This window comes from Oncorhynchus mykiss, chromosome 27 (assembly GCF_013265735.2).
Source record: "Oncorhynchus mykiss isolate Arlee chromosome 27, USDA_OmykA_1.1, whole genome shotgun sequence".
NCBI classification, from domain to species: domain Eukaryota; kingdom Metazoa; phylum Chordata; class Actinopteri; order Salmoniformes; family Salmonidae; genus Oncorhynchus; species Oncorhynchus mykiss.
This window is the reverse complement of record NC_048591.1, coordinates 10,267,501-10,293,889: the sequence shown is the minus strand read 5'-3', so window position 1 is coordinate 10,293,889 and position 26,389 is coordinate 10,267,501. Positions and strand designations below refer to the sequence as shown.

The 26,389-nt window shown below is 44.7% G+C and overlaps 2 protein-coding genes across 2 annotated transcripts in view; both read right to left on the bottom strand.

The window, feature by feature from the left end:
* Positions 1 to 170: 170 nt before the first annotated feature.
* On the bottom strand, positions 171 to 6,697 carry LOC110507520 (adapter molecule crk). The gene is made up of 3 exons (XM_021587563.2): positions 6,150 to 6,697; positions 5,207 to 5,775; positions 171 to 3,134 (listed from the first exon to the last, which is right to left on the bottom strand). Exons 1-3 carry the CDS (start codon positions 6,367 to 6,369, stop codon positions 2,997 to 2,999), a joined length of 927 nt encoding a protein of 308 aa, XP_021443238.1. The 5' UTR covers positions 6,370 to 6,697; the 3' UTR covers positions 171 to 2,996.
* A 4,978-nt stretch (positions 6,698 to 11,675) lies between these two features.
* Positions 11,676 to 26,389, bottom strand: part of LOC110507067 (leucine-rich repeat-containing protein 75A-like) — a 30,326-nt gene continuing 15,612 nt past the window's right edge. The window contains exons 3-4 of the mRNA XM_036964737.1: positions 25,542 to 25,654; positions 11,676 to 16,210 (exon numbers count right to left, since the gene is read on the bottom strand). Coding sequence (XP_036820632.1) covers positions 15,382 to 16,210; positions 25,542 to 25,654 — 942 coding nt within the window. The 3' untranslated portion in view covers positions 11,676 to 15,381. The remainder of the gene's footprint in view (positions 16,211 to 25,541; positions 25,655 to 26,389) is intronic.

Here is a 26,389-nt window from a genome sequence, read left to right as displayed (position 1 = left end):
CTTGCAGAGCAAGATTATTAGCGTGCTATAACGCTATTAGCGCGCACCACCGCTAACTAGCTAGCCATTTCACGTCGGTTACATAGGACAAGTGAGACAAATTATGAATGAAAAAAGGCATTGCAGTTTGATCTCACATTTATGACAATCCACAAGATTGATAGGGTACAGTATTTTCATTTGCCAATCCTTTGACTTTATTTACTATGTATATCTTAACACATTACATGCTACAGAAAATAAATGGCAATTTCAATTGTCTTGAAAGAATATAGTGTTATAATACAATGGCACATTTTGATATCACCACAATTTCCATTTGCGGTTGCCAACCAAGCCCCATTATGAAAGGTAATGACTTCCACAGGGTTACAAAAATACAATACTTTAAAATATTTGTAGGCCTGATTGACAAAACAAAATCATAAAAATAAGAGCAGATTACATAAACGGGCATGCATTGAGAGAATGAATGAAAAAGCAGACATGATTTAACAGATGTTAATACTGGAGTAACTGATTACAAAGAAACTAACTGTAATCAGTTACATTACCAGCTAAAATATTGTAACCAGATTAGTTACTTTAGAAAAACTTGTTGATTACTTGTAAATTCAGAAAGGATGTTTGCGAGAAAAAAAAATACATTGCCACCTTTGTTTTCTCAATGACATTCAATTTCGCATTGAAAAAGGTGCAAGTTTAGATTTGTTATACCTGACCGGGTCTGACCACAGGTCAGAGACCACTATGACACCCCAAATGTTTGATGGTTCCTTTTCATCTTCTTTTAATGCTTATGAAGGGGAAAGTAATCAGATTGTTACTGAGTTTGGGTAATCCAAAAGTTATTACTGATTACAATTTTGAACAGGTAACTAGTAACTGATTACATTTAGAAAGTAACCTACCCAACCGTGCCCTTAAACATAGATTGTGGCATAAATTGGCTATAAAACAGTTTGTCAGTCGGTCCGAAAGCTACAATTATAGAGAGAAATGGTACAGGTTTGAGGACAATGGAAAAACCCCTGTGGTTTCAGGACAATCCAATTGTCAAAAGGTTATAGATTCTATTCCTCTGGATTTTGCAGCATCTAATACCCAGAACCTACATCTGAGTATAGCAGACGGTGTATTTTGGATGAGGTACTACATAATTGGAGTTTAACTCATATAACCATACTCAAGTCTTCACACCCTGACAATGCATGCATTTGGATTTTTCACAGCTGCATCATAAATTTTGGGCTAAATTACCTTAGGTTAGATATATATAAAAAATGTAAAAAGCCAGCACAAGTTCTGCCACAGACAATGAACACAGCAGAAAAGGCAAGAATAGCAATTGGAAAGGGAGGGGCCTGAACTGGCAAGCAATTGTAAAAATGATTGACTAAAGTGCATTCTGAAAATATTTCACCTCCAGCATCCTCAACACAGACAACACTATTGATCAACATGGGCTAAAGCTCGGAGGCAGACAAGCACTTCGGTTCACCCAGCACCTCTCTGCCTAATGCTGTTGCAGTGCACCCTAGTGGCCAGTTCTACTGAAGACGAGGTAAACCATTTCTCAAGTCACCTTTGCCTTAATCTATGGGAAACCACTCTAGGAGGTGGCGTTATCCAAGTGAATTTCAGGGGCACATTCAGTGGGGCGCAAAGCGTAAGAATGGTCTGTATGATGCTGTGCCAGGGAGCAAACTTAGCCAGTATCCTACATGATAGGAATGGAAAGATCATCGTCATGTGTCAACAGGTGGACTTAACTGTGATCTCTTATCAACAGAGGACACCTATTCAAAGTTGACAGTCTAAGTAGTGTGGTGGTTTGTGGATGCATGCAAATGAAAGTGTGTTTTTCTCACTCTATTACACTAATGAATACAGACAGACATCAATGCTCAAAATATAGTGGATGACAGGAATCTAGAACGGAAAAGTGAGAACTCAGTGTCAATGCAGTGCCTTGACCTTGTAACCAACGTGTACAGGAGAACAAGTACTACCATAATCAGTATAGAATCTAAAAGCTTCCAAGGAGAAAGACAATTCATGTTACCATTGAGCTTAAGTCATTTTAACCGTCTATCCTTGGCTATGGTATTATATGATATGGCAGAACGTTTCCACGACCCTGGCAGATCATACAAAAGGCATCTCCAATATTTAGAACAAGTTAACAGCCGTGGGTGGGAAAGAGCGACGTCTCAGTGATTCAGAGTAGGAGTGGAGCAGACAAAGGCTTGTCAAAGAGCACAGACAAGCAAGGCAAGACAGACACAAACAAGTACGACAGAGAGGGTCAGCGCCTGACAATACCGCAAGCTCACAACATAGCCGACACATTTGACGAGATCTCCGCAATAGTGGTGGACTGGCAATCTTACTTCTCAGAAAAACGAGGCCAAAAAAACAACAAAAAAAAACAGGATTTTAGCATGTAATGGTTCTCAATAATTTCATAACGATATGTTATTTTTTTCCCTTACAAAAAGACTACTAGTTACTTGGTCGTGGATTTGTAGTGAGGATGATAGTTTTGTGTACAGTGTAGTGTCATTCTAACGGCTCTCTTCGACAGCCAGAGAAAAGTGTTTCTCCATGGATCTCTGTGTGTACGATTCCAGCCCAAGAGAGCATTTCGACCACACACTCCAAATCTTCCTCTTTGTATTACACAGCCGCTGTCCTCATCCCATCAGACAAGGCCTGAGTCTTTCTTCTTTAGAAGGGGAATGTGTGTGTGTTTTGATAGAGCTGGCCATGGTGCTGAAGTGGTATAAATAATGGTGGTGTGTGAGACGAAGACACAGAGTAATGATGATCTAACAGGGCCAACTGAGGAAGAGGAAGTGGTGTGTGTGTCTGAGTGTGGAGGCTGCTGATTGGCACAGGGCCGATGGTGGCATGTGAGGGAGTGAGTGTCTGTGTGTGTGTGTGTAAGGGCAGGGTGAGGGATGGGAGGAGCCCAAGGAGCCCAGTGTCCACTCTCAGCTCACGTCGTCCTCGGGGTTATTATGGTCCAGCAGCTTAACATGTGTGAAGGGGAAGTGGCCTCGTTTGCCCTTGCACTCGCCCTCCCACTGGCCGTTCACATTGATCTTTGTCACCTTCACCATGTCGCCCACCTGCAGGAAGAGAAGGACTCGTCAAACAGACAGACCGGGGTCATGTTAATCAGGGCACGCTACGGAAAACATTTCAAAACACTTTTCAACGGAACACAAAAATGTGCGTTGCTTACTGGACAAGTCCAGGGAGACGCTCCCCGTTTCAGTCCGTTTGGTGCCCAATGAACACGGTGTTCACCCTGTAATGAACTTGTTGCAGTAGTTGCAGCTTGATAGCCACTTGTGAAACTTTGTCTATGTATCGCAGCGGTTAATTTGGCCTCGCAAAAACACAAACCGTGGGCGCAACTAAACACAAACCAGTATTCCAGAGGTTCATTTGTTGGTTCACCCTGTAGGCCTCTTCATTACAGTTGGACAATCCTTCTAAATAGAGTGAGGTTCTCTCATCGACTAAGAGGTGACCAGGAAGTATGTGCAGGGGCTAATCATTAAACCTATATACCTCCTGAGTCATACCACTGGCAAACACCTTTATAGAGGGTAAATATCCTGTTTGTTATCATTGGAGCGCTGTGCTGACTGATTCTTGGGTGGATAGAAAATATAACCTGCCTGGGACCCAAAAGTGTATAACATTTAGCCAACATTTTCACACAAGTCTGACATTACTTTCCCGTCCTTGTAAGTAGCCTAACACAGAGGACAAACAGACTCCTTCCACCTTGTAGCTGATTCCATCAAGACAGAAAGGCCAGAAAGTGAACATTGCGTATCTGTTTCAATGTTACTGTTCCTTCTCTCCCGTCTTCCCTCTCTCCAAGCAGGTTAGAAGGAGAGAGGAGGGGGGGGGGGGGGCTGGGCCTAAGACCGCTGGCTTGTCGCCCAGAGGCCGCTCTGGCTCAGAATAATGTCCTCATGAAAGGAAATATTCCTCTACACAAAGTATTTCCTTCCCACAACGACCTCCTCTTTGGAAGCCCTCTTTCCCCTTCCGGACAGTTAGTTAAGACAGGGAGGGAGGGAGCCTCTGGCAGCATTCTCTAATGAGCTTTAGAGCAGTTGGCCATTGAGTTCAGACTGACTGACCACCACCCTGTATGCACTGGGTCATATTCATTAGGGCAAAACGTTTTGCTTCTAGGACAAGATCAGGAAAGTCCCTCCCCATTTCAGTCCATTATGTGTTTGGTGACTAATGGACACGACCCAAACTACCTTCTTTAACAAGCCTAGCGGCTGGGACACAGAGGCATGCAACTGGTTAGGAAGCTGAGTAGGAAGTCACAGACAACAAGTCACAGAGGCCACATACCAACTCCTTCATTCCTTCCAGCAGTGAGCGGAAAAGTAAGACACAACTTGGAATGACCCACTGGGAAGGAACCTAGGGGCAACTTGGAATGACCCACTGGGAAGGAACCTAGGGGCAACTTGGAATGACCCACTGGGAAGGAACCTAGGGGTAACTTGGAATGACCCACTGCGAAGGAACCTAGGGGTAACTTGGAATGACCCACTGGGAAGGAACCTAGCGGTAACTTGGAATGACCCACTGGGAAGGAACCTAGCGGTAACTTGGAATGACCCACTGGGAAGGAACCTAGGGGTAACTTGGAATGACCCACTGGGAAGGAACCTAGGGGTAACTTGGAATGACCCACTGGGAAGGAACCTAGGGGTAACTTGGAATGACCCACTGGGAAGGAACCTAGCGGTAACTTGGAATGACCCACTGGGAGGAACCTAGGGTCTTCTCCAGATTATGACTTTACAACAGATGAAACCAGTCCCAGTAGCGAGGATGACCAATTAGACACTGATATTGGCATTACAAATATAACAGTACAGACAACCATTCAGAAATGTCATTAATTCAATATCATTCTAAAATAATAGTTTTTTTTAAAGCATAAAAAAAAGTGTTTTGATTCTCTGGCCTCAATCTTGACATAATGCCAAAGAAAATATATGTTGTACAAGACCAGTCATTATTAGCTTCATTGCACTGAAGGCTGAGGACAAAGGAAAATCCATGACAAAATGAGGAGGATCAAAGAATCTGAGAGAGGGATGATGAATAAAGGGAAAGGAGATGAGAGAATGAGAGAGCACAGCGAGGTAGGTACCTCTAAGGCAAGGGCGGTCTTGTCATAGGCATTGGGCACCCTCTTCTGGATGGCCCTGGCAAAGACGGGTCCGTTCTGCAGGTTGGGCAGAGGTGTGGGCTGGGCATACTGGCTCGGGTCTAGCAGAGGAGGGCCCTGAACACTTGAGCCGTCTACCGAGCCCACCCCACCTGGACCCCCTGTTCCAAGGCCCCCCGAGGTGGGAGAGGCCGGTCGGTACTTCTCCACGTAGGGCACAGGGATCATCCCGGCACGCCCCTCTAAATTCTTGGCGTTCCACCACTGCTCCTCAGGCTTCTCCAGGACCCGCAGGATGTCGCCCTTTTTGAAAGGCAGATCTTCATCATCGTTGCCTGGGAAGTCGAAGAGGGCACGGACCATCTCATCTTCCTGCCGCTGCGGCGGGCCTCCAGCACCTGCGTTGACGCTGACCAAGGGAGAGTGTTTTGCCTTGTTGATGGGCTCTATCAGAGTGGTGGTGTCCAGGTAGTGGATCTTGTAGAACTCCAGCAGGGAGTGGAGGGCGTCAAACTCCTGGTCCCCTATGCGAAACCGTGGAGGCGCCTGGCCTGGGAGAGGAGGGTGGGGAAAGAGGGATGAGTAGAAAAGAAGGAAAGAACAACCGAAACCATTTCACTAGCCAAAGGTATTAGGCTTTATTAACTGTCGTGTGAATTACCACATTTCTGGCCCATTAAAAAGGCAGCGAACTATATATTTGACGTTTGGTTGAACCAAAATGTCACTGTTTGGTTGATTCACTTGTAGGAAGTTAATCTTACATTATTTTCCAAATAAAAGCCAAATGAACGTGGAGTGGCTTGCTGGATGAATCTTTATTGGGTTGCATGCGTTATAGTGCATCTGGTTGCATTGAAGTCATACAAGAACGTATACCCTGAAGGTTCCTTTATTCTGCAGCCCCAAACCATGTCTCTCTTACCTGAGCCAGACTGCCGGTTGTTGCTGATGCTGTTGATTATGTAATGCGAGACTTTGGAATTCTCTGAAACGGACAGGACGTAGTCGCCAGGGCTTGTAATTGAGTCTCTCACCAAAAACACTCCGTGTCTCTGTCCTTGTAAAAGTGAAACTGCCTCCTGTCTACTTAATCTTCCCCAGTACCAACTTGCACGATCCTCTGCGTCAAAATTTCCGGACATGACTCCCACTCCAAAGCCGAGGCTTCACGGGCCTTCCCTTTGAATCCCCTTATCCACAACCAGCATTCAACTCATACAAAAACTTTAGCGCGTAGAACACATTTGGAAAATAGGCGACATCCGCAACTTGCCTATGCCCATCAAGTTAAAATCCAAAAGCCGGTCCTCGTACAAAACGTGTCTGATCACCCAATTAAAATATGTCGATTACAACTTACCCAACCCAGTTGTAAAACAATACGATTTTGATCAAATCTTGTAACTTGTCACAAGTAACTTCAAAAAATGAAATGGCGGATCCGGGGAAACAAAACCGACCCCATTAGCCGGATATGACGTTTTTATGCATTACGTAGAAACGTGTCAGAAGGGTGTCCATGTTGATAAGGTCAAACATGACTTTATTTATGATAGGATATGAGATAATAATAATAATAATAACAGTACACATTGCATATATTAATCCAACCCATGGATTATCTAAATTGTGGTCTATTTGATTGCCGGTCATTGTAAATAAGAATTTGTTCTTAACTGACTTGCCCAGTAAAATAAAGGTTAATTAAATTTAAAAAATAAAAAACGGAATGTGGGCAGCACATATAACACACAAATAGTAAAACAATATCATACAAACAACAGTCAAAATACACATAATGCACAATCAGTAAAACAGTCAGCAATAGGCAGCATTTAAGAGGCAGGGGGAAACATGCAGTTATCAGTGAAAGCTGCAATGTGTAACTTTTTGGGCGACCCGACCAAATTCACATAGAAATGTGAGTTATAGATCTGTCATTCAAATTGAAAACAAGTCTAAGAGGCAGTATGCTTGATGTGCTTAAGTTTAATTTTTGCATCTTTTACTTTTGATATTGTACACCAGTTTCAAATGGCTGGAAATACATTATTTTGACTATGGAAAATATATTTCACAGCGGTTTAGATGGTACAATGATTCTCTACACTATACTTTGTTGTTTTGTCACATTAACTGAAATTAGGCAATCTATTAGAATTTGTTTTTAAAAGTACCAATGGACACAAAACAGCTAAGTTTCAGATTTTTTATAAGGAAGGTCCAGTCTCTAGCAGCGGAGAATTGAAAATCAGTTTCACCAAAGATACTGAGTGACTTGAGGATTGCCAGGTTTATGTAATTGCTGGATCTCAGGGTGCTGTTGGTGGTGGGGAGTCTTAGTAGTGAGCTGAGATAAAGGGGGTCTTGCTGAGAAGGGATTTGTATATGAATATGAGCCTGTGGGTTTGACGTCATACGTGTAGGCATGGCCAGTCAATGGATTAGTATGTCACAGTTATTGGTTTTGTGAAAACGGCCATCTTCCGTTAGGTGTTCGAGCACATTCTACCTGTGTTTTTTTTTTGCCAGTCAGCTCAGCCCCCATTCAGAAGGTCCTACACGTATTTGAGTTCTTATTGGTCAAGGTCATGCCAAGTATTATTATGTTAGCCTATCAGCAGCCTAGATTCCCGTGACATTCAGTGCAAGACCCCAGCATGGACAGGGCAGAAACTTGCTTTTCCTATCCAGACGAGCACTACGTTTTCCCTCCTGCTACTCGTCCGCCTGCATGAGGCCTTTTGCTGTTCTGATGATTTATTGTTCGTGCAGCTAAACAGCCATAAACTGTCAGTTTCAATAGTGGTCAGACCTGTGTGTGTGTGGATACTTTCTGTCCATTAAAACCCCTTAAACTGGAATTCCTTGTTGTTCTAACCTGACAGTTTGTAGTGGTTACTACCGGCCTAAAACCAGCACTTACGTTTTTCCTCCTATTTGAGTGGTCCTTTGATTCTACAATCTACCCATATTTTTCAGGTTTGGATCACTAGTGACACAGCGTATGGCAGAGTGATAAAGTAAGTCCAGTTTAAAGGAGGGCGGACTTTGGGGCCATCCTGTAGATGACATCGCCATAATCCAGCATGGGGAGTAGTGTCAATCAAACCAGCGTCTGTTTAGTGTGTGAATGAGGATTTGTTCCGGATTTGACCTTTGCTTGAGAATTATTGGTGTGAGTGGAATTACAGTGCCGTGTCCAGCCAGATACCCATGGATTTGTATGAGCTGAGAGATTCCAGGGCAGACCCATCTAGTGAGGTTAATTGGCTCTAAAACGTCTCAATCACCAAGGTAATGGGCTTGTTTGAGTGGTAAGGCAGAAGCAATCGGCTGCAGATGAAATTCGAGGAGTGAAGTCATGGGGGGTGCTTCTGTGACAGCCGAACGACGGACACTGACGTGGCTTGCCAACAGTAAGGCTCAATGTAACACGGCAGGGTTGCCATTGTTTATAAACGTTTTTCTTTGTAATCTCCAACCTCCCATATCACACACACACACACACAATGTAGCCTAAATACAGTATATGTCTGAACATTGTACTATCAATTGGTGAGAGAGAGCCTCAAATATCACAAATGAATTTGTACATATCCACTGTGAACATGAGCGCTCAAAGTTTGTTCTTGTTTCGGTCCCGTCTTTGCTCACGTCCTCGTGGGTCAAACAAAAACACACAAATGATTGGTTGACAATAGAGCCTTCCACAAGCCAGGTGATGGCTAGGTTGGTAAAGCATGGCACTTGCAATGCCAGGGTTGTTGTGGGTTCAATTCTCACGGGGACCAGTACGAAAACGTACGCTCTCTCTACCGTAAGTCACTGGATAAGAGCGTCTGCTAAATGACTGAAATGTCATGGCTGCAAGTTGCAGCTGGGGATGAGCAAATGCAGGAGACTGAAGTTGAAATTTCATGGCCTTTGATCACATGGAAAGTGCAATTCGGACAGGTTTTCATCCCCATAATGCATCACACTTTGAAATTCGTTGGTCACCGACTCGACAAAAGTGATCCTCTCTAATGAGCCCATAAAGAACTGGAGACTGTGTCCAAGATGTCCGACCTTTGTTGGCATTTACCGATTCATGGACCATCTATATTTGTCTACTAGCACTCAGTGAGCACAGGAAGCAGCTTGAGCAGCGACGACGTCATCACGAAATCCAGAAACATAGAAGACATTGGATTAATGTAAAATGTCAATGGCCGTGTTTGAGAGCATCAAAACCATGATGCATCATGGGTAAATTGTGACCAACTGATTAACAAATAATAATGTGTCGTTATTTATGATGCAAGGATATTCATAGATCAATCAGTTGATGGCACTTTCGAACAAGGCCTCTATCTTCGGCTGAAAGTGATGAAAAAAACAATGGCATAGGCAACAATTATCTGAATAATTCAATGGAAGTTTTGTGAACAAAGATGATGACTAAAGTGTCTTATTAGGAATTTTCAAATCCGACTTCTTTATGTGGCCATCTATGGAAATTGTCTTTCTGGGCCGGGGCGTCAGTTAAACTGCAGTACCGAAGCAAGGCTGTAGGAGCAGTCGAAACCTTCTTGACCAGAACTCTGGCCCCCTTGGTCTCAATTGACTTTTCACTTAAAAGGTGGCTGAACGTCCTGATATGGCTTGGTCATAAAAAAAAATGCAGCAGCCATGGTGTAGAAGCAAGAGTTGCCTTGGGGAGGGGGTTAATGTGGATGTCTCTTTTGTGTTTGTTCGCACTTGGCAAGCAGTCTTTGGTTTGTTCATTCACTCTGCCAAAACAGTACACAGTTAGTCACCCTTCTCGATAACTTGAAACAGTCTAACCAGGTCCTGTGTCTTGAACTTCTTTCGCCAATTAGCTTCAACCAGCTGGTGTGCGACTGTGGCAAAATTAGTTTGACATTGGATAGAGGGGGTAATTATGGAACGTCAATAAATTACAATAAATGTAAATGGGACAATATTTTCATGTTGCACATATTTTAGTTGTCTCATTAAATGCTTTCAATATTTGTACATGAATTTCTACAATTTATAGTTGGTTTAAGGTTTTTAAGTCATTGAAATTTACAGGTATTGACAATGTAGATTGTGTAATTTACTGATGGTCTCTGTCCCCCATAGTGATATCATCAAATGTCAAACCAAATTGACCATGGGCATTACAATCAGGTCCCATGCAGAGCTAGAATAAATGAGTTTCTGACTCATATCGATGCCACAGTCGCTCTGTTTTCAGTTTGATGATGTTTCCAAAAGTGACCACCAGATGTCAATCTAATACCAGGGACCCAAAAGTTTAAAAAAATGTGTTTTCAATGTCATTTTCTGGGCATCACACCACATGTATCATTATCAATATTGGATCTGGTGTAGTTCAGTTGGAGTAATTTGCTTCCTAGCAAGTGGCACTCACACATTTCCCTTGAAGTACCCACTTTAAGGGGTGGCAGGGAAGCCAAGTGGTTAGAGCGTTGGACTAGTAACCGGAAGGTTTGAAGTTCAAACCCCCGAGCTGACAAGGTACAAATCTGTCGTTCTGCTCCTGAACAGGCAGTTAACCCACTGTTAACCCACTAGGCCGTCGTTGAAAATAAGAATTTGTTCTTAACTGACTTGCCTAGTTAAATAAAGGTCAAAATAAAAAAGTTCATATATATATTCTTCCCTCCATTAAGAAGGCATTTGGGGTTTTCCCAAATAAATATCTGGGGTTCTCCTGAATTTGTATATCTGAACAGATGAGAAGGAAACTAGCTACGGTTATTGATTGCCTCAGAAAACCCTGACTGTGTCACATCCTCTGGACTGATAGTGCAGAAAATCACAGAACAACTGGTCTGGTCAGCAGAGCAGCACTTGCCAACTAAAAACTGTACTAAAAAGTGTTTGCTCATTGTCTGTGTGAGTGGGAAAGACAGACCGCTCTATTTATCCAAGAAATAGCACTGAAACAAAATATACGTGAAGTTATTCTGGTAAAAGTGCTTTGGAGGAAATTTGGAGCTGAAGTCCAGGGCAACATTCCTAAATATTTTCAGGCAGAGAATTCGGGATTATTTACTGCAGCATTTTCTTCAGAATCGGTTACAATACAATGAGACCAAGAAGCGGGGAAAGACTGATATTATAATAAAGAAAACGTGCAGAAAAAGAAGGAGTAGGTATGTTTTCCAGAACACAGTATTTATTGTTTTTATTTCATGGCAAGACAGCAAGTCACTTGATTTTCATTTCATGGCAATACACAGAACATCCCTTTCCAACTCATCACCCAAACTGTGTGTGTGAGTGTGTGTGTGTGTGTGTTTGAGAGAGAGCAAAGTTGCATACAGACATGCTTTTAGAATCGTATAACCCTTTTCCCTTTCAGAGAGAGAGAAAGAGAGAGAGAGAAAGAGAGAGAGAGAGAAAGAAAGAGAGAGAGAGAAAAAGAGAGAGAGCGAGCGAGAGAGAGAGAGAGAAAGAGAGAGAGAGAGAGAGAGCGAGTGAGCGAGAGAGAGAGAGAAAAAGAGAGAGCGATCGAGAGAGAGAGAATCATTGAACTGTGGATGATCCTTATGAATACACGATATACTCAATATCATAATAGCAGAATTCAAGTACACATAAAATCCTTTAATTCCAGTACACAACATTTGTTTATTTGTATTTTTAACTGTTTAGTTTGCTCCATTAACTCAGGCACATTTAGCTTATTTTGTTTTCATATTCCACTAATAATCATCCACTGGTTTGGGAGGGGAAATTGCAGCGCTGTGGGCAGTGACGAGAGAGGCTCCAGAGATGCCCAAACATTCAAGTATACAAAGAAACAAACTGCATTGTCACATCTTCTCAATATGACAGATATGGACTGAGTTCCAATGAAACATCCTCCAGTAGAGTCTTTCCTCCCAAAACCAGCCATCGAGACACAAGAGACTGCACCCAGACAGACAAAGCACTCTCACAGAGAAATCCATCAGAGACACACAGTGGGACACCTCCGGACGAAGAAAGACTTGAATGAACAAGACATGTCTCAGATAGGAGTAGACCTGAGAACAGAATACACGCTTCAGGAAGTGCTTGCGAGGCAACAGTGTGCAATGGTGGATCGAGTTCTGGACATGAGACCCTGGAAATGGTGGTTCTAATTGGTCTGTTAAGATACAGTATATCCACAGTCTTCTCATTTGAATACAGTATAACAGACACACTGTCAGCACAAACATCTATCTTTTTTTTTGGGGGGGGGGATGATAATAGTGTTGAGGAATTACACTTCTGAGAACTGACGTTGAACCTCTGGACCCTATTGCAATCCCCTCAACTGACACATAACCCCATGTCACTGTCCTTAAAGGCATCAGGTACCTCATATACACAATTAACAAAGAAGATGAAGCGCATAATCCTAATTCTTAAAGCGTTTGATTAGACCGTTGTTACAAATGGGAAAACATGTGCCGTGCGAGAGCTACATAGTTACTGAGAATGAGGGCGTGTTCTATAGCTGTAGCCCAGAGACAGTCCCTGTAACATGGCATTGTTGTAACCACACAACAAAATACTATTAAACATTTTGATACGAAGGTGATAAGTGATATGTTCACTCTACATGACTGGCAGGGATAAAGGGAAAAAGCGAGGCTACTAAAGATGGGTTGTCATTCAGCACTTTGCTCTGAACTACATAATATCCTGATTGAATTATTCTATTCACTACAACTGTCACCGTATCTCCTGTCACCATATGTCCTGTCACCGTATCTCCTGTTACAGTAGCTCCTGTCACCATATTTCCTGACACCATATCTCCTGTTACAGTAGCTCCTGTCACCATATCTCCTGACACCATATCTCCTGTTACAGTAGCTCCTGTCACCATATCTCCTGTTACAGTAGCTCCTGTCCTGTCACCATATCTCCTGTTACAGTAGCTCCTGTCCTGTCACCATATCTCCTGTTACAGTAGCTCTTGTCACCATATCTCCTGTTACAGTAGCTCCTGCCACCATATCTCCTGTTACAGTAGCTCCTGTCCTGTCACCATATCTCCTGTTACAGTAGCTCCTGTCACCATATCTCCTGTCACCGTATCTCCTGTTACAGTAGCTCCTGCCACCATATCTCCTGTTACAGTAGCTCCTGTCCTGTCACCATATCTCCTGTTACAGTAGCTCCTGTCACCATATCTCCTGTCACCGTATCTCCTGTTACAGTAGCTCCTGTCACCATATCTCCTGTCACCATATCTCCTGTTACAGTAGCTCCTGTCACCATATCTCCTGTCACCATATCTCCTGTTACAGTAGCTCCTGTCACCATATCTCCTGTCACTGTATCTCCTGTCACCGTATCTCCTGTCACCATATCTCCTGTTACAGTATCTCCTGTCACCATATCTCCTGTCACCATATCTCCTGTTACAGTAGCTCCTGTCACCATATCTCCTGTCACCATATCTCCTGTTACAGTAGCTCCTGTCACCATATCTCATGTCACCATATCTCCTGTTACAGTAGCTCCTGTAACAGTAGCTCCTGTCACCATATCTCCTGTCACCATATCTCCTGTCACCATATCTCCGGTCACCATATCTCCTGTTACAGTAGCTCCTGTCACCATATCTCCTGTCACCATATCTCCTGTCACCATATCTCCTGTTACAGTAGCTCCTGTCACCATATCTCCTGTTACCGTAGCTCCTGTCACCGTATCTCCTGTTACAGTAGCTCCTGTCACAGTAGCGTAGCTCCTGTCACCGTAGCTCCTGTCACCGTAGCGTAGCTCCTGTCACCGTAGCGTAGCTCCTGTCACCGTATCTCCTGTTACAGTAGCTCCTGTCACCATATCTCCTGTCACCGTAGCTCCTGTCACCGTAGCTCCTGTCACCGTAGCTCCTGTCACCGTATGTCCTGTGACCATATCTCCTGTTACCGTAGCTCCTGTCACCATATCTCCTGTTACCATATCTCCTGTTACAGTAGCTCCTGTTACAGTAGCTCCTGTCACCGTATCTCCTGTTACCGTAGCTCCTGTCACCATATCTCCTGTCACCATATCTCCTGTTACAGTAGCTCCTGTCACCATATCTCCTGTCACCATATCTCCTGTCACCATATCTCCTGTCACCGTAGCTCCTGTCACCGTAGCTCCTGTCACCGTAGCTCCTGTCACCGTAGCTCCTGTTACCGTAGCTCCTGTCACAATATCTCCTGTCACCGTATCTCCTGTTACCGTAGCTCCTGTCACCATATCTCCTGTTACCGTAGCTCCTGTTACCGTAGCTCATGTCACCGTAGCTCCTGTTACCGTAGCTCCTGTCACAATATCTCCTGTCACAATATCTCCTGTCACAATATCTCCTGTCACCGTTTTCCTTTCATATTCAAAAAAATCAACACACTGGAGCATGCATATGCATAAAAAAATAATGGGTAGTTAGGATTGGTGAAGAGAGCGCTGGTCAGAGAGATACACAGACAGACATACTGTAGTATCAGAGAGAAAGATGTAATCTTGTTCACACACCAAAGCAGTCCGTGTCTACCACTCTTCTTCTGCCTTTCTACCTACCCGTCTGTCTGTCCGTCCATCCATCAGTCGTCTGTCTGTCTCTCTCTCTGACATACACAGTCTCTCCACCAAGAGGGGAACAAGTGACAGGCACATAGGCATTCATCCATCTATAGGACAGGATGAGCAGGGAGTAAAACCTGAATGAAACATCTCATACGTGCCAGATATGACATAGCCACATGTACATTAGAAAAGGTCAATATTTTCTACATTTGATATATAATATGTCTATTACTCTTTACTACAGAGGATTGTAATCCTAATTCATAATGAAACAACAATAAGAGTTATCACAAACCTCCTCCTCTTTCAACCTGGATTGTCATCTCCCTAAACTGTACATCGGTGGACGAACAGTCCACCCAGATCAGTTGGTTATTCCGGATCCATTCCAGTAGGTTGAGATGACAGAGTCCCTCCCCCAGATGTCCAACCCAGAAAACAAGTTCCGGTTACCAATGCGTTCCAATGACGTTATCTAACGTTATAGCAACGTTCACTGTTTGCTGGTACTGCTCTCTTCTCCTTCTAGACAAAACGTGGGAGGGGAAGTTCCAAGCAGAGTGGACCGGGGTTCTTGCTCAGGTCAGGTGGTCTAAGTGATCAGTCCCCTCCTCTCCATCCATCCTCTCCTCAACCGCTCCTGAGGAATGCTGTGATTGGCTGGAGCACGACAAGTGGGAGGACTCACTCTGTGTGTCTTCCTCCTCGAGCTCCGCCCTCTCCACCATCTTCCTAATTCCCTGTCCCCGTGTCTCCTCCTTCCTCTTTCCCTCCCTCCTCTGCTCCTCCATTGTCCACATGCTGTCCTCTATCTCATTCTCCTTCCCCTGCACCTCCAGGTCAAAGTCCAACAACTCTTCCATCATCTCCTCAATCTCCGTCTCTCCCTCCACCTCCGACCTCAGTTCATCCATGCTCACTGTCCTGTTGGTGTCATCCCTGTCATCGTCATCATCCCCCATCCTCCCCTCGGGCTCGCTGGCCTGGCTCTCACCAAACTCCAGGATGGTGGGCAGGTTGCCCTGCTTGGGGCAGCGCTTCCTCAGACTCACCAGGAAAGGTTGGGGCAGGGAGAAGATGTCCACGTTGTTGCCCAGGTCGATCCACGTGACACTGGGGAAGCTGGCCGGGTCCTTCAGGCTGTCCGTCAGCTCCTTGAGGACGGCACGGGTCAGCCGGTTGCCGTTGAGGGCCAGGGTCTCCAGGCGGGGCAGGGCGGCCAGCGTGGGCAGGAGGAGGAGGAAGGCATCGTCGGTGAGCTCGGTGAAGCCCAGCTCCAGGCTGCAGATGATGGGCGCGTGGCGCTGCAGGTAGGCACACAGGCGCTCCATGTCACGCACCGTCAGGGGGATGCCCGAAAGGTCCAGCGTCCCGTTAGGGGGAGGGGTTGACAGCATGACCTTGAGACTGGGGGGGGGGAAGAAGTCATCAGTTACAAGTCAGGATGCGTGTGTTAACCAGTTATCTCCAATCCAAAATATGTATGCAAATGGTATTTTTCCCTTGCACGAAACACGGCAAAGGTCCATATAGTCGATAAAACAATAAGGGTGACGCATTAAGCTTTCAATGAGAGCCACATCCCCCAGACAGGAAGGGTATTACACAACTACACCATTATAAGAGCCTGTGATGAGACAAGGACAGCGATGACAGACAGCAGGAGCCCCAGGCGTAGCGACAGGTAGCTAGACCAATTACATTACTATCTGTAATACTGTTGTTGTCACCATTTCCTGACACTTCATGCGCTGAGGGGCAGAGAGGTGAGAAATGGGTTCACCCGCTTACATGGAAAGGTTTGCACAGAGATAATTAGAGAAGGAGAGTTGGGGAGAGTGACAGAGAGGGAGAGAGAGGTTTTAGTTTCTACATAATTATCAGTCTGCCAGTCTGTGTTGCGTTTCCGTATCTGTCCATATGATCCACACAAACAAATGCGATGAGCGTGAACGGGGAGATTTTCTGCCGACCTCATCGAACCAAACAAGTGGATCTACGTGGCAGAGCTAGAGTGTTCACGCGTTTTGGCATAAGCTTGTGTCTTAATACTGTGGGTGACACCCAGGTGTGGAGTGTCTTTGAATTTGGTCACTATGAGTCACATAATAACTTAATGATTCCAGCGATGTGAGTTCGGATGACTTCGGAGGAGATACACAACGGTCTTTTTGCCGTCAGTCAAAACACAGTAAACAACTCAGCGGCCTTGTGATTAGAGGGTCGAGAGGTCAATGCCCAGCCAAGTCATACCAAACACTGTAAAAATGGGACCTGATGCATCTCTGCTTGGCACTCAGCATTAGAGAGACGGATTGAGGGTAAGGCTCTGCGATAGACTAGCGCACTGCCCAGGGGGGGGGTGTACTTGCACATCAAGCTGCCTCATGCTATAGAAACAGGACATAGGCTCCCACTCCTACGAGCTGTTCTGGGTTTCCCAAGGCTACTTACTTTACAACAAGCAGTAAAACGCTGACTGGAAATGAGGTAATGTTGTTTGCTCAGAACAGTATCTGTGTAGTATGGTGGGTCGGATGTGTAAACAAACACTCGAACCCTAACAACGACCACAGAGTCAAATGAGAGCTAAGAAGAAAGTGGGGAAAGACACAAAGAAAGAAGCGTGTCTGGATAATCCCAGACCTCAGGGGGTAGAAGACGACAAACAAATGTTCCAAAGTAAAAATGTTAGACATGCACTCACAGCACATGGTGAAAAGGAGCACAGCAGGAGTCTCGTGCTTGGCAGTGAAGGAACTCAGCAGAATGAAGGCCTGCTCTGCATTTTATCCCAATAAAAGGACAAGTGAGATCAGACTTGAATGCCTTCCAGGTACAAATGGAAACAATACAAACGCATTTGAGGCACAATGAGGTCCGGACCCCAATTATTACTCAAGAACTCCCCCCCGCCAAAATGTACCGTAACAATAGTAAATCTCCCTCCCAATTGCTGTGTAGTGCCAGGATGTGAGCCAAAGCAGAGACTCATTTACTAGTTGGTCCAGGCATAGAATTACTAGAAGGGGACTTATCACTGAACGTTGACTTGAAAGTGAATGTCCATTATAATTATAATTCTATGGGTCAAGCACTCTGCTCTAATCCGTCAACATTGAGACATGGTGCAGTCTCACATATGCTGCTAAATCATTCCAGATTTGGTTTTGTTATTAATAACTTTCTTTTTTTTAAGTTTCAGAACTTCTCTCTAGCTAATGACTTTTTATGGGAATTGGGTCAAAGCAAACAAATGGAATCACTAGAACGGGAAAATCCTTCAGACGGTGTACAATTGATAGTACAGTCACATGGCTGACGGCCCACCAAAACACGGAATGTTGACTTAAATATCCATTCTAGTAATTCTTGGTCTTTGGGTCGAAGTCAATGATGCCTGGGTTATGACCTCATGATGAATCCCTGGCTCCCTCTCAGGATTCCCCCTGTGACTTCTCCCCTGATAGTTTTAACTAACAAATCTAAAAAGCAGAGCAGAACATAAACAAAAACAGAGGAAACGTCATACACGACATCAATCCCACACTTTCAGATTGGCTTCCAACCAGAATCCCACGGTTTAGACGAGACAAACGCTGAGCCGAGTTCTGTCCCTCTCAGAGACAGGAGTCAGGACCTTAGGGGCATAGATACTACATACCACATGGGGACCGATCTAGAGTAGATTGGCTAACAACATACATTAAAGCTAAGTTACACCCATTTGATAGGCAGTTTTATGTTAAAAGGATGTTTGGGGTGTGCAAAAGAACGACAGTACTATAGGTTTTCCTCTTCTACTGAGTGTTATGATTAGCATGCTAACTGCTAGCTGTGATTAGCATGCTAACTGCTAGCTGTGATTAGCATGCTAACTGCTAGCTGTGAATAGCATGCTAACTGTTAGCTGTGATTAGCATGCTAGCTGCTAGCTGTGAATAGCATGCAGAAAGCTAGCTGTGTTGGAACAGAGGCTCTTTGATGAGGCTCATTAAGGGGGACACCAGTGACTTGGCTGTGAGGTCATCATCATGCAGTACCATCGATGCGGGTGAGACAAATATCAAGCCAAGGCCCTGCATACAAATATTCTAGAAGAAATTAAACCTAAACAATAGCTATGAAATGTCCATGAGGCCACAATAATTAGACTTTATATGATAAAAAAAGAATAGACATTTGGCAGATACTCTTATCCAGAACGACTTACAGTAATAATCGCATACATTTTCATACTGGTCCACTGTGGGAATCAAACCCACAACCCTGGCGTTGCAAGCACCCCACTATACCAATTAAGCCACACAAGACGTTTTACATTAATTGAGTTCCTAATGTAAAACACAGTGAATCTGTTCAACCCCAATAACAAATAAATGATATCACATCCATGTGTGTTAATGATAACAGAGTAAATCAAAACAGTTGTATCAAACTGTTTACCTTGCAATGAAACTGGAGACAAAGTGAACGCTTCTAAAGAATTTAGAAGTGAACATGGCTTCAGTTTTCCCTGTATTTAATGAACAATATCCAAAATGATGACATATCTAAACAGACAAGCACATTTGAGGTTCAACAAGGTTCCTTGCCCTGGCCATCCCTTTTCTGATAGAGGCCTTAACCTTCTCACCTCCTAGTCACCTCTCCTCTCATCTAATCACTGGTGTCCCTGATATGTTTTCCTTCCATCCCTCTACTATTCCTCCCTCTCATCTCTTCTTCTATTATATTTGATTCTATTCCATCCCCCCTCTCTCTCTTTCTTTCTCCCTCTCATCAATTATCACCAACACAGCAGGTGTGCACACAGTGAATGTCAGTAGCAACTCTTATCTCGCCTCCTCTTTCCTGTGAGAGAGGTGAGAGAGAGCAGACTCTCCCCTCTTCTCTTTCCTCCTCTATGTGCTCACTGTGAAAGAGCAAGTTGACTTAATTTATGCATCATAGGCGGCATTCCGATTCTAGCACCCTTCTCCCGAAGTGTCCACTTGTTCAACCCTCTAGGTGCATTTAAAAGCATTGGATTGGTGTGCGAATGGCTGGCGGGAGCGTGCCCCATATTCCAAACGAGTCCATTTGTGAACTCAGCCACAAGTCAGTGCAATGAGACACTGTTGAGTGCCCGGAAGGAAGAAGATCCTCTGAATAGGAAGCTTGCTTCACTGTCTCCCCTCAAGGATAGACAATAGATGTCATCTCGTCAATCAAGTCATCCGCCTTGCCCTCTCTCTCTCTAATCTGGCTCCTCTCAAGTGAAGTATGTGTGGCAGTAGAAGTCTCAGTCATAACGGAATGGTCTCTGAAATCAGTTCAATGTTAAAACAACCTTTCACAATGTTACGGGTACGGGTTATAGTTAAACGTCATCCACGGCGAGAGCAATGTATCATTTTACACATCGGTGACTGAACGGTTGGGGACCGTGCCTTACATGATCAAAAATATCTGAATAAAGGTTGCTTTAGCATTGCTATCATGTCCCCCATCTACAGCATATCTCTCCTTTGCAAATCCAGTGAGCACAGATTAGATATGAAAGCATAGGTCTAACCCTCCCAGTCTATCCAGAGTCGTAGGTGTGTAAAAGATAGATCTGATACTGATAGCACAAGAGCACACATGCAAATGAGAGGAGCCGACGAGCAACAGCCTCTAGGCAATGGTAGCTGGTCTGAAGAGGAAATGGGATTAATAAGGACATAGTGCCAAGCAGTTTAAGTCAGAAGAGAGAGAGAGAGAGAGAGAGAGAGGGGGGGGGGGGGGGAGAGAGGAGAGAGACAGAAAGAGAGAGAGAGAGCGAGAGAGAGAGGGGGGGGGAGGGAGAGGGAGAGGAGAGAGACAGAAAGAGAGAGAGAGAGAGGGGGAGAGGTAGAGGAGAGAGACAGAGAGAGAGACAGGAGAGAGACAGAGAGAGAGAGAGGAGGGGGAGAGGGAGAGGAGAGAGGAGAGAGAGAGAGAGAGACAAAGCCACATACAAATTGAGAGAATGAATATTAATGGTGCAACCTCTTTTGCATATCATAACCATTATAATGGGACCCCGTCTTTTCGCTCGAATTGTGCATACTGGTCAAATGAGAAGAGAATAGATTTAGGGAGAAAGGGAGAAAGGCCGTGAACAAGGACTAACGGATGAGGAGCGAAAGAGAGCAGTCTGAGACTTGGGAGACACACTGAAAGCTCCTGGTGTCAGGCCTGTCCAGGTTGTTATTGATTAGTATTGTGCAGGGTTCCCAAAATGGTGCCCCCCCCCCCCCCTTTGGAAATCTGTTCCAAAGTAGTCCCAAGTATAATAGAGAGATACAGCATGTGTGATTGCAAGGTTGGAAGTGATTATGTTTTAGTCAAATGTTATATCTGTTGGGCTTCTTGCTGTCAATTTGCAGTAAACAAATTACTTGTAATTATGTTCCAGTCCCTTAACCATCCATCCGCTCAAGAAAAAGAAATCGTCCCGCGGCTGAATCTAGTTGATGATCCCTCTGCAGACCCACTCTAAAATCCCTGTCAAGTGGAGCTTCATACAAATCTCTGACCCTTGGTGACCTGGTGACACCATTGTTCAGTGACATAACGCAACCCTCGTGACAGCAGTGCCATTGCACTATAATGAGTGTGGTATTAGGTGTCAGCTCGTCCATTGACAGTAAAGATGTCACTTTTCCCCTGTTTGTGTGTGTGTGTGTGTGTGTGTCACCTTGTCCTGGTCATCTGTCTCTATGGGAGACGGGCAGAGCTACGGTTGTCTCCCATGACTGCCCCATTCACTTCATTATCTCAGTCACCACATTCAACTCTACTTCTCAGATCATTACAGCTGCCACTCATTGTTTTGTGTAGGCCTGACACGCACACACACACACGCACGCACGCACACACGCACACACACACGCACACACACACACACACACACGTCCTAACTTGACAGTTGTTTACTTGGTGGACACCAAGCATCTGTTCTCTCTTGGCTTCCAGCGGTCATCACTGTCAGTTCACACCGTCTTGCTGCAGGGACCAGCGCTGTTAGTTGAGTTGGCTGTAGAGTAGATCCTCACTCCAATGCATAGACTGCATAAAAGCCTTTCATTTCTAAAGAACGTTATCAGACAACCGCTAGTATATATTTTTTTGAATCATCTTTTCTTAAGGACATTATAGTCATTTAGGAGACGCTCTCATCCAGACAGACTTACAGGAGTGAGTGCGTACATTTTGTACTTATGCGTACTGGTCCCCCATGGGAATCAAACCCACAACCCTGGCGTTGCAAGCGCCATGCTCTACCAACTGAGTCTCACAGGACCTTCATTTAATGTCTTAAGGATCCGCCCCTTTTTTTCAATTTTCGGGCTAAAATGACATACCCAAATCTAACTGCCTGTAGCTCAGGACCTGAAGCAAGGATATGCATGTTCTTGATACCATTTGAAAGGAAACACTTTGAAGTTTGTGGAAATGTGAAATGAATGTTGGAGAATAACACATTAGATCAGGTAAAATATAATACAAAGGAAAAAACCATGCCTTTTTTGTATTTTTTTGTACCATCATCTTTGAAATGCAAGAGAAAAGGCCATAATGTATTATTCCAGCCCAGGCGCAATATAGATTTTGGCCCCTAGATGGCAGCAACGTATGTGCAACTTTTTAGACTGATCCAATGAACCATTGCATTTATGTTCAACACTTTGTATCAAGACTGCCCAAATGTGCCTAATTAGTTTATTAATACCTTTTCATGTTCAAAACTGTGCACTCTCCTCAAAAAATAGCATGGTATTATTTCACTGTAATAGCTACTGTAAATTGGACAGTGCAGTTAGATTAACAATAATTTAAGCTTTCTGCCCATATCAGACATGTCCTGGGAAATGTTCTTGTTACTTACAACCTCATGCTAATCACACTAGCCTATGTTAGCTCAACAGTCCTGTGGGGGACCCACCGATCCTGTAGAGGTTTTAAGGTTGGTAACGTACACGCACAACCACAACTTGTTTCTATAAATAATAGTCGTCTTTCAACATTTCATACCTTGACAATCCTTATCCGTTCCAGGACAAATTCTATTCCATGTTTAAGGCCGATTCAGCCACTGGCCCAACTACAAAACCATCCTCAACATTCATCAAGCCAGCGGTTCAGCATCTAACTAGGGAAAGTTCACTCATTAGGTGTCCCAGTACTTTGTTTAACCAAGACAAACAGTCAAGCAGTTTCCCCTGGAAGCAGCAGTGTGTGTGTGTGTGTGTTTATGTGTACGGTGCTTGCGTGTGTGTGTTCATGTCTATACATGTGTGTGGCCATATGTGTGTGTCCTTGCGTGTGCGCGGTGCGTGCTGGGGTCATGACCAATCCAGAGCTGAGGCAGAGTGGATGAGACAGCAGAGGAGGAGGAGGAGATGAGCCCTCTCCTCCAGTGCTCCTGTCTCCCATGCTAATTAGCTAGCGGCTAATGAAACCCATGGCAAAAGGCATTAAGGGCCCCGACTCCTCCACCACAGAGACAGAGGCACGGAGACAGGGTCACGGAGACAGGGTCACGGAGACAGGGTCACAGAGACAGGGTCACAGAGACAGGGTCACAGAGACAGGGTCACAGAGACAGAGGCACGGAGACCGGATTCACTGAGATAAAGCTCAAATGATCCACAGAACACATTATATGCAGACCTGGGTTCAAATACTATTTGCAGTCATTTCAAATACTTTAGCTAGGCTCGCTCTGAGTTTGCCTTGCACAAGAGAGCCAATGAATAGTCCCAACAGTCCCAAAAGCCCGCCCCCTGTCACTCTAGGCGGACTCAAGCAAACAGTTAAAGTATTTGAAAGATTTCAAATAGTATTTGAGAAAAGGTCTGATTATATGCAGAGCACTCCGTGTCCGTGAGCGTTAGTCAGTGAGATGGAGGTATTGAAGAGGTTTCCTCTAGCTACCTCTGTAATTACGGATGGAATGGTGGAGTCAATGAGGACCCGGCAGGCATTAACATGCACAGTGTTACTCTACAACAGGACCCAGGCACTTACTTCAGACTATGTGACAAAGACGGAGTTTTCATAACTAGCAAACCGTGTCCCAATAACCTTCTCAAAACCTTTTCAAATGACATACTGATTGGGTGACACTGAACTGGCCTTCGTTTTCTACGCAGCGCAGCTGTGTATCCATTCCATAACGAACGACGTCAGACTCGGTCTGACAAACAGCAACACTGACAAACAGAATGCATCTCTCCTGAAAGACAGACACACAGACACCGTTCTGAGGGAGGACACCCATGAGGTTAGGTCACAGAAACAGGGTGTTGATCACATTAGCACTGTACATGGCTCTCAAAAGTCCAGTGTGATTACCATAGAAGTATAATTACCAGAACAGTCATCATTTGAATTATATGGTAATCCCACTGGACTGTCAGAGACATTTAAATATAATTATATTTCTATGGTCAGAGCCGTGTACAGAGCTAATGTGATTAGAACCCTGCTCTGTGGGCTACCGCGTAGGCGTAGTATAGTCCCTTCTAGGAATCCTATTTCTATGGTGATTACACTGTGGAACATAGCAGGTGATAAGAGAGACTGGAGACAGAGAGTTGGGGAACATGTGGGCTGTTAATCCCTCTGCTCCCCAGAGTGTGTGTGTGTGTGTGTGTGGCCCTGCGGGAACAGGCTCGAGCTAGAACTCTGAGGATATAAACACATCACCGCTGGGCTCCTTGTAATAACCACCTCCAGGGTCAAAGGACCCATTACACACTATATGGAAACAGACTCGCACACACACCAACTCACACACACAGCAGCACGCCAGCATGCATACAGCAGCTCACAAACCCACGCAGACACTACTTCCCCAGTTGCATGCGGTGCAGCAGCGGAGTGGTGTAGTGCACAGCCCTGAGAGCTGGAAGATCTGCAGCACTGACGTGGAGCGTGCCGCACACACACCCATCTGTAGGAGCTGTCATTCACTGACTCACTTAGCTGAGTAAATATGACTCCCGTTCATCAATGTCGTATCGGGTAGAGCAGTTAGAGCTAGGGGCAGAGTGAAGGCTGCTGGGAATAGATGATGTATCAAAAGATGAGATAAGGTCTGTGTGTACAGGCCGGGTTTCTGCACAGCACTTTGTGACATTGGCTGATGTAAAAAGGGCTTTAGAAATACATTTGACTGAATTTGATTGAATTTGATTGATACACAGAATTGTTCTAGATTATATTTATATAGAAACACACGCACAGTCACACAGTCGGATACACACGCACGCGAAAGTAAAGGCACACACAAATAGGATGTCTTGTTTTAGTTGAGTTAGACTGGACTAAGCCAAAACACACACACCAGATGACGTGGCATTTTCGTGACTTCCTCTGCATCGACCAATGAGGGAGGAACAGGGAAATCAGAGAGGATGCTAGGAGAAACGATGATTCAGTCTGATCCTTCGGCCCAAGATGCCACGTCAAGCCTTTTATTTGTACAAAGTAATCACATTCACTAACGAAAAATAGGCCTCTCCGTGCAAGTCTGACGTTTGTGCATGTAGGCAAAAGAGTGCGCCAGTCCACTGATCCAGAATTACATTAGGAAATGAGACACTTACATTTGAGAAAATTCCGTACAATGGTCATAGCTTTTTCTGTGTGTGTATGCTGCCTTTGACCAAACTTTCTCTCTAGTTCTATTGACCCCACACACACAATGTGTCCCCTGTCTCCTCACCATGCCAGCGGCTTCCTCTTCAGTATGCCCTGCCGTCTCCACTGTGAGTGTGGGCTCAGGTGATAGGTCAGCTGGCGACACACCTTCTCCATGGCACCCAGAGAATCCTCCCCCTGACACACACACAGAGACGGAGAGACAGAGAGAGAGAGAGACATAGAGAGAGAGAGACAGAGAGAGACAGAGAGACAGAGAGACAGAGACAGAGACAGAGACAGAGAGAGAGAGAGAGAGAGAGAGAGAGAGACAGAGACAGAGACAGAGACAGAGACAGAGACAGAGAGACAGAGAGAGAGAGAGAGAGAGACAGAGACAGAGAGAGAGAGAGAGAGACAGGGAGAGACAGGGAGACAGAGAGAGAGAGAGACAGGGAGAGACAGAGAGAAGGGAAGTGAAAGGGAAAGAGAGAAAAACAGACAGAATAGGTTAACATTGGCTGACAGAGGACCAGCGGAGATGAGTCGTAGCAAACAAACACTTCTTCCTTTGTCTGTGGTGACCGGAGAGGAGCTGAGGGACTGAACTAAACACTCTCTCTCCCTCACCCACTCCTTGCTGGGGAGGGAATACACATCCATATTAAAACAGACAGAGTAGGTTAACATTGGCTAACATAAATTCATATTGTGAGTCAAGGTGCAACACCGTGGTCCTCTATGCACCTGTTTCAATCTTCAGAAACACTAGGTATTGATGGCAGGTTTTCAGAACGACAACACCAGCAAACACATCCACTAACATACCGTATATCGTGACATATAAAACAGCGGCTCAGAAAATACATCTACGGAGAACACGGGATGCTCTTACCATGGCCGTCAGAAGAAAGAAGTGAAGGGTGGCATGGG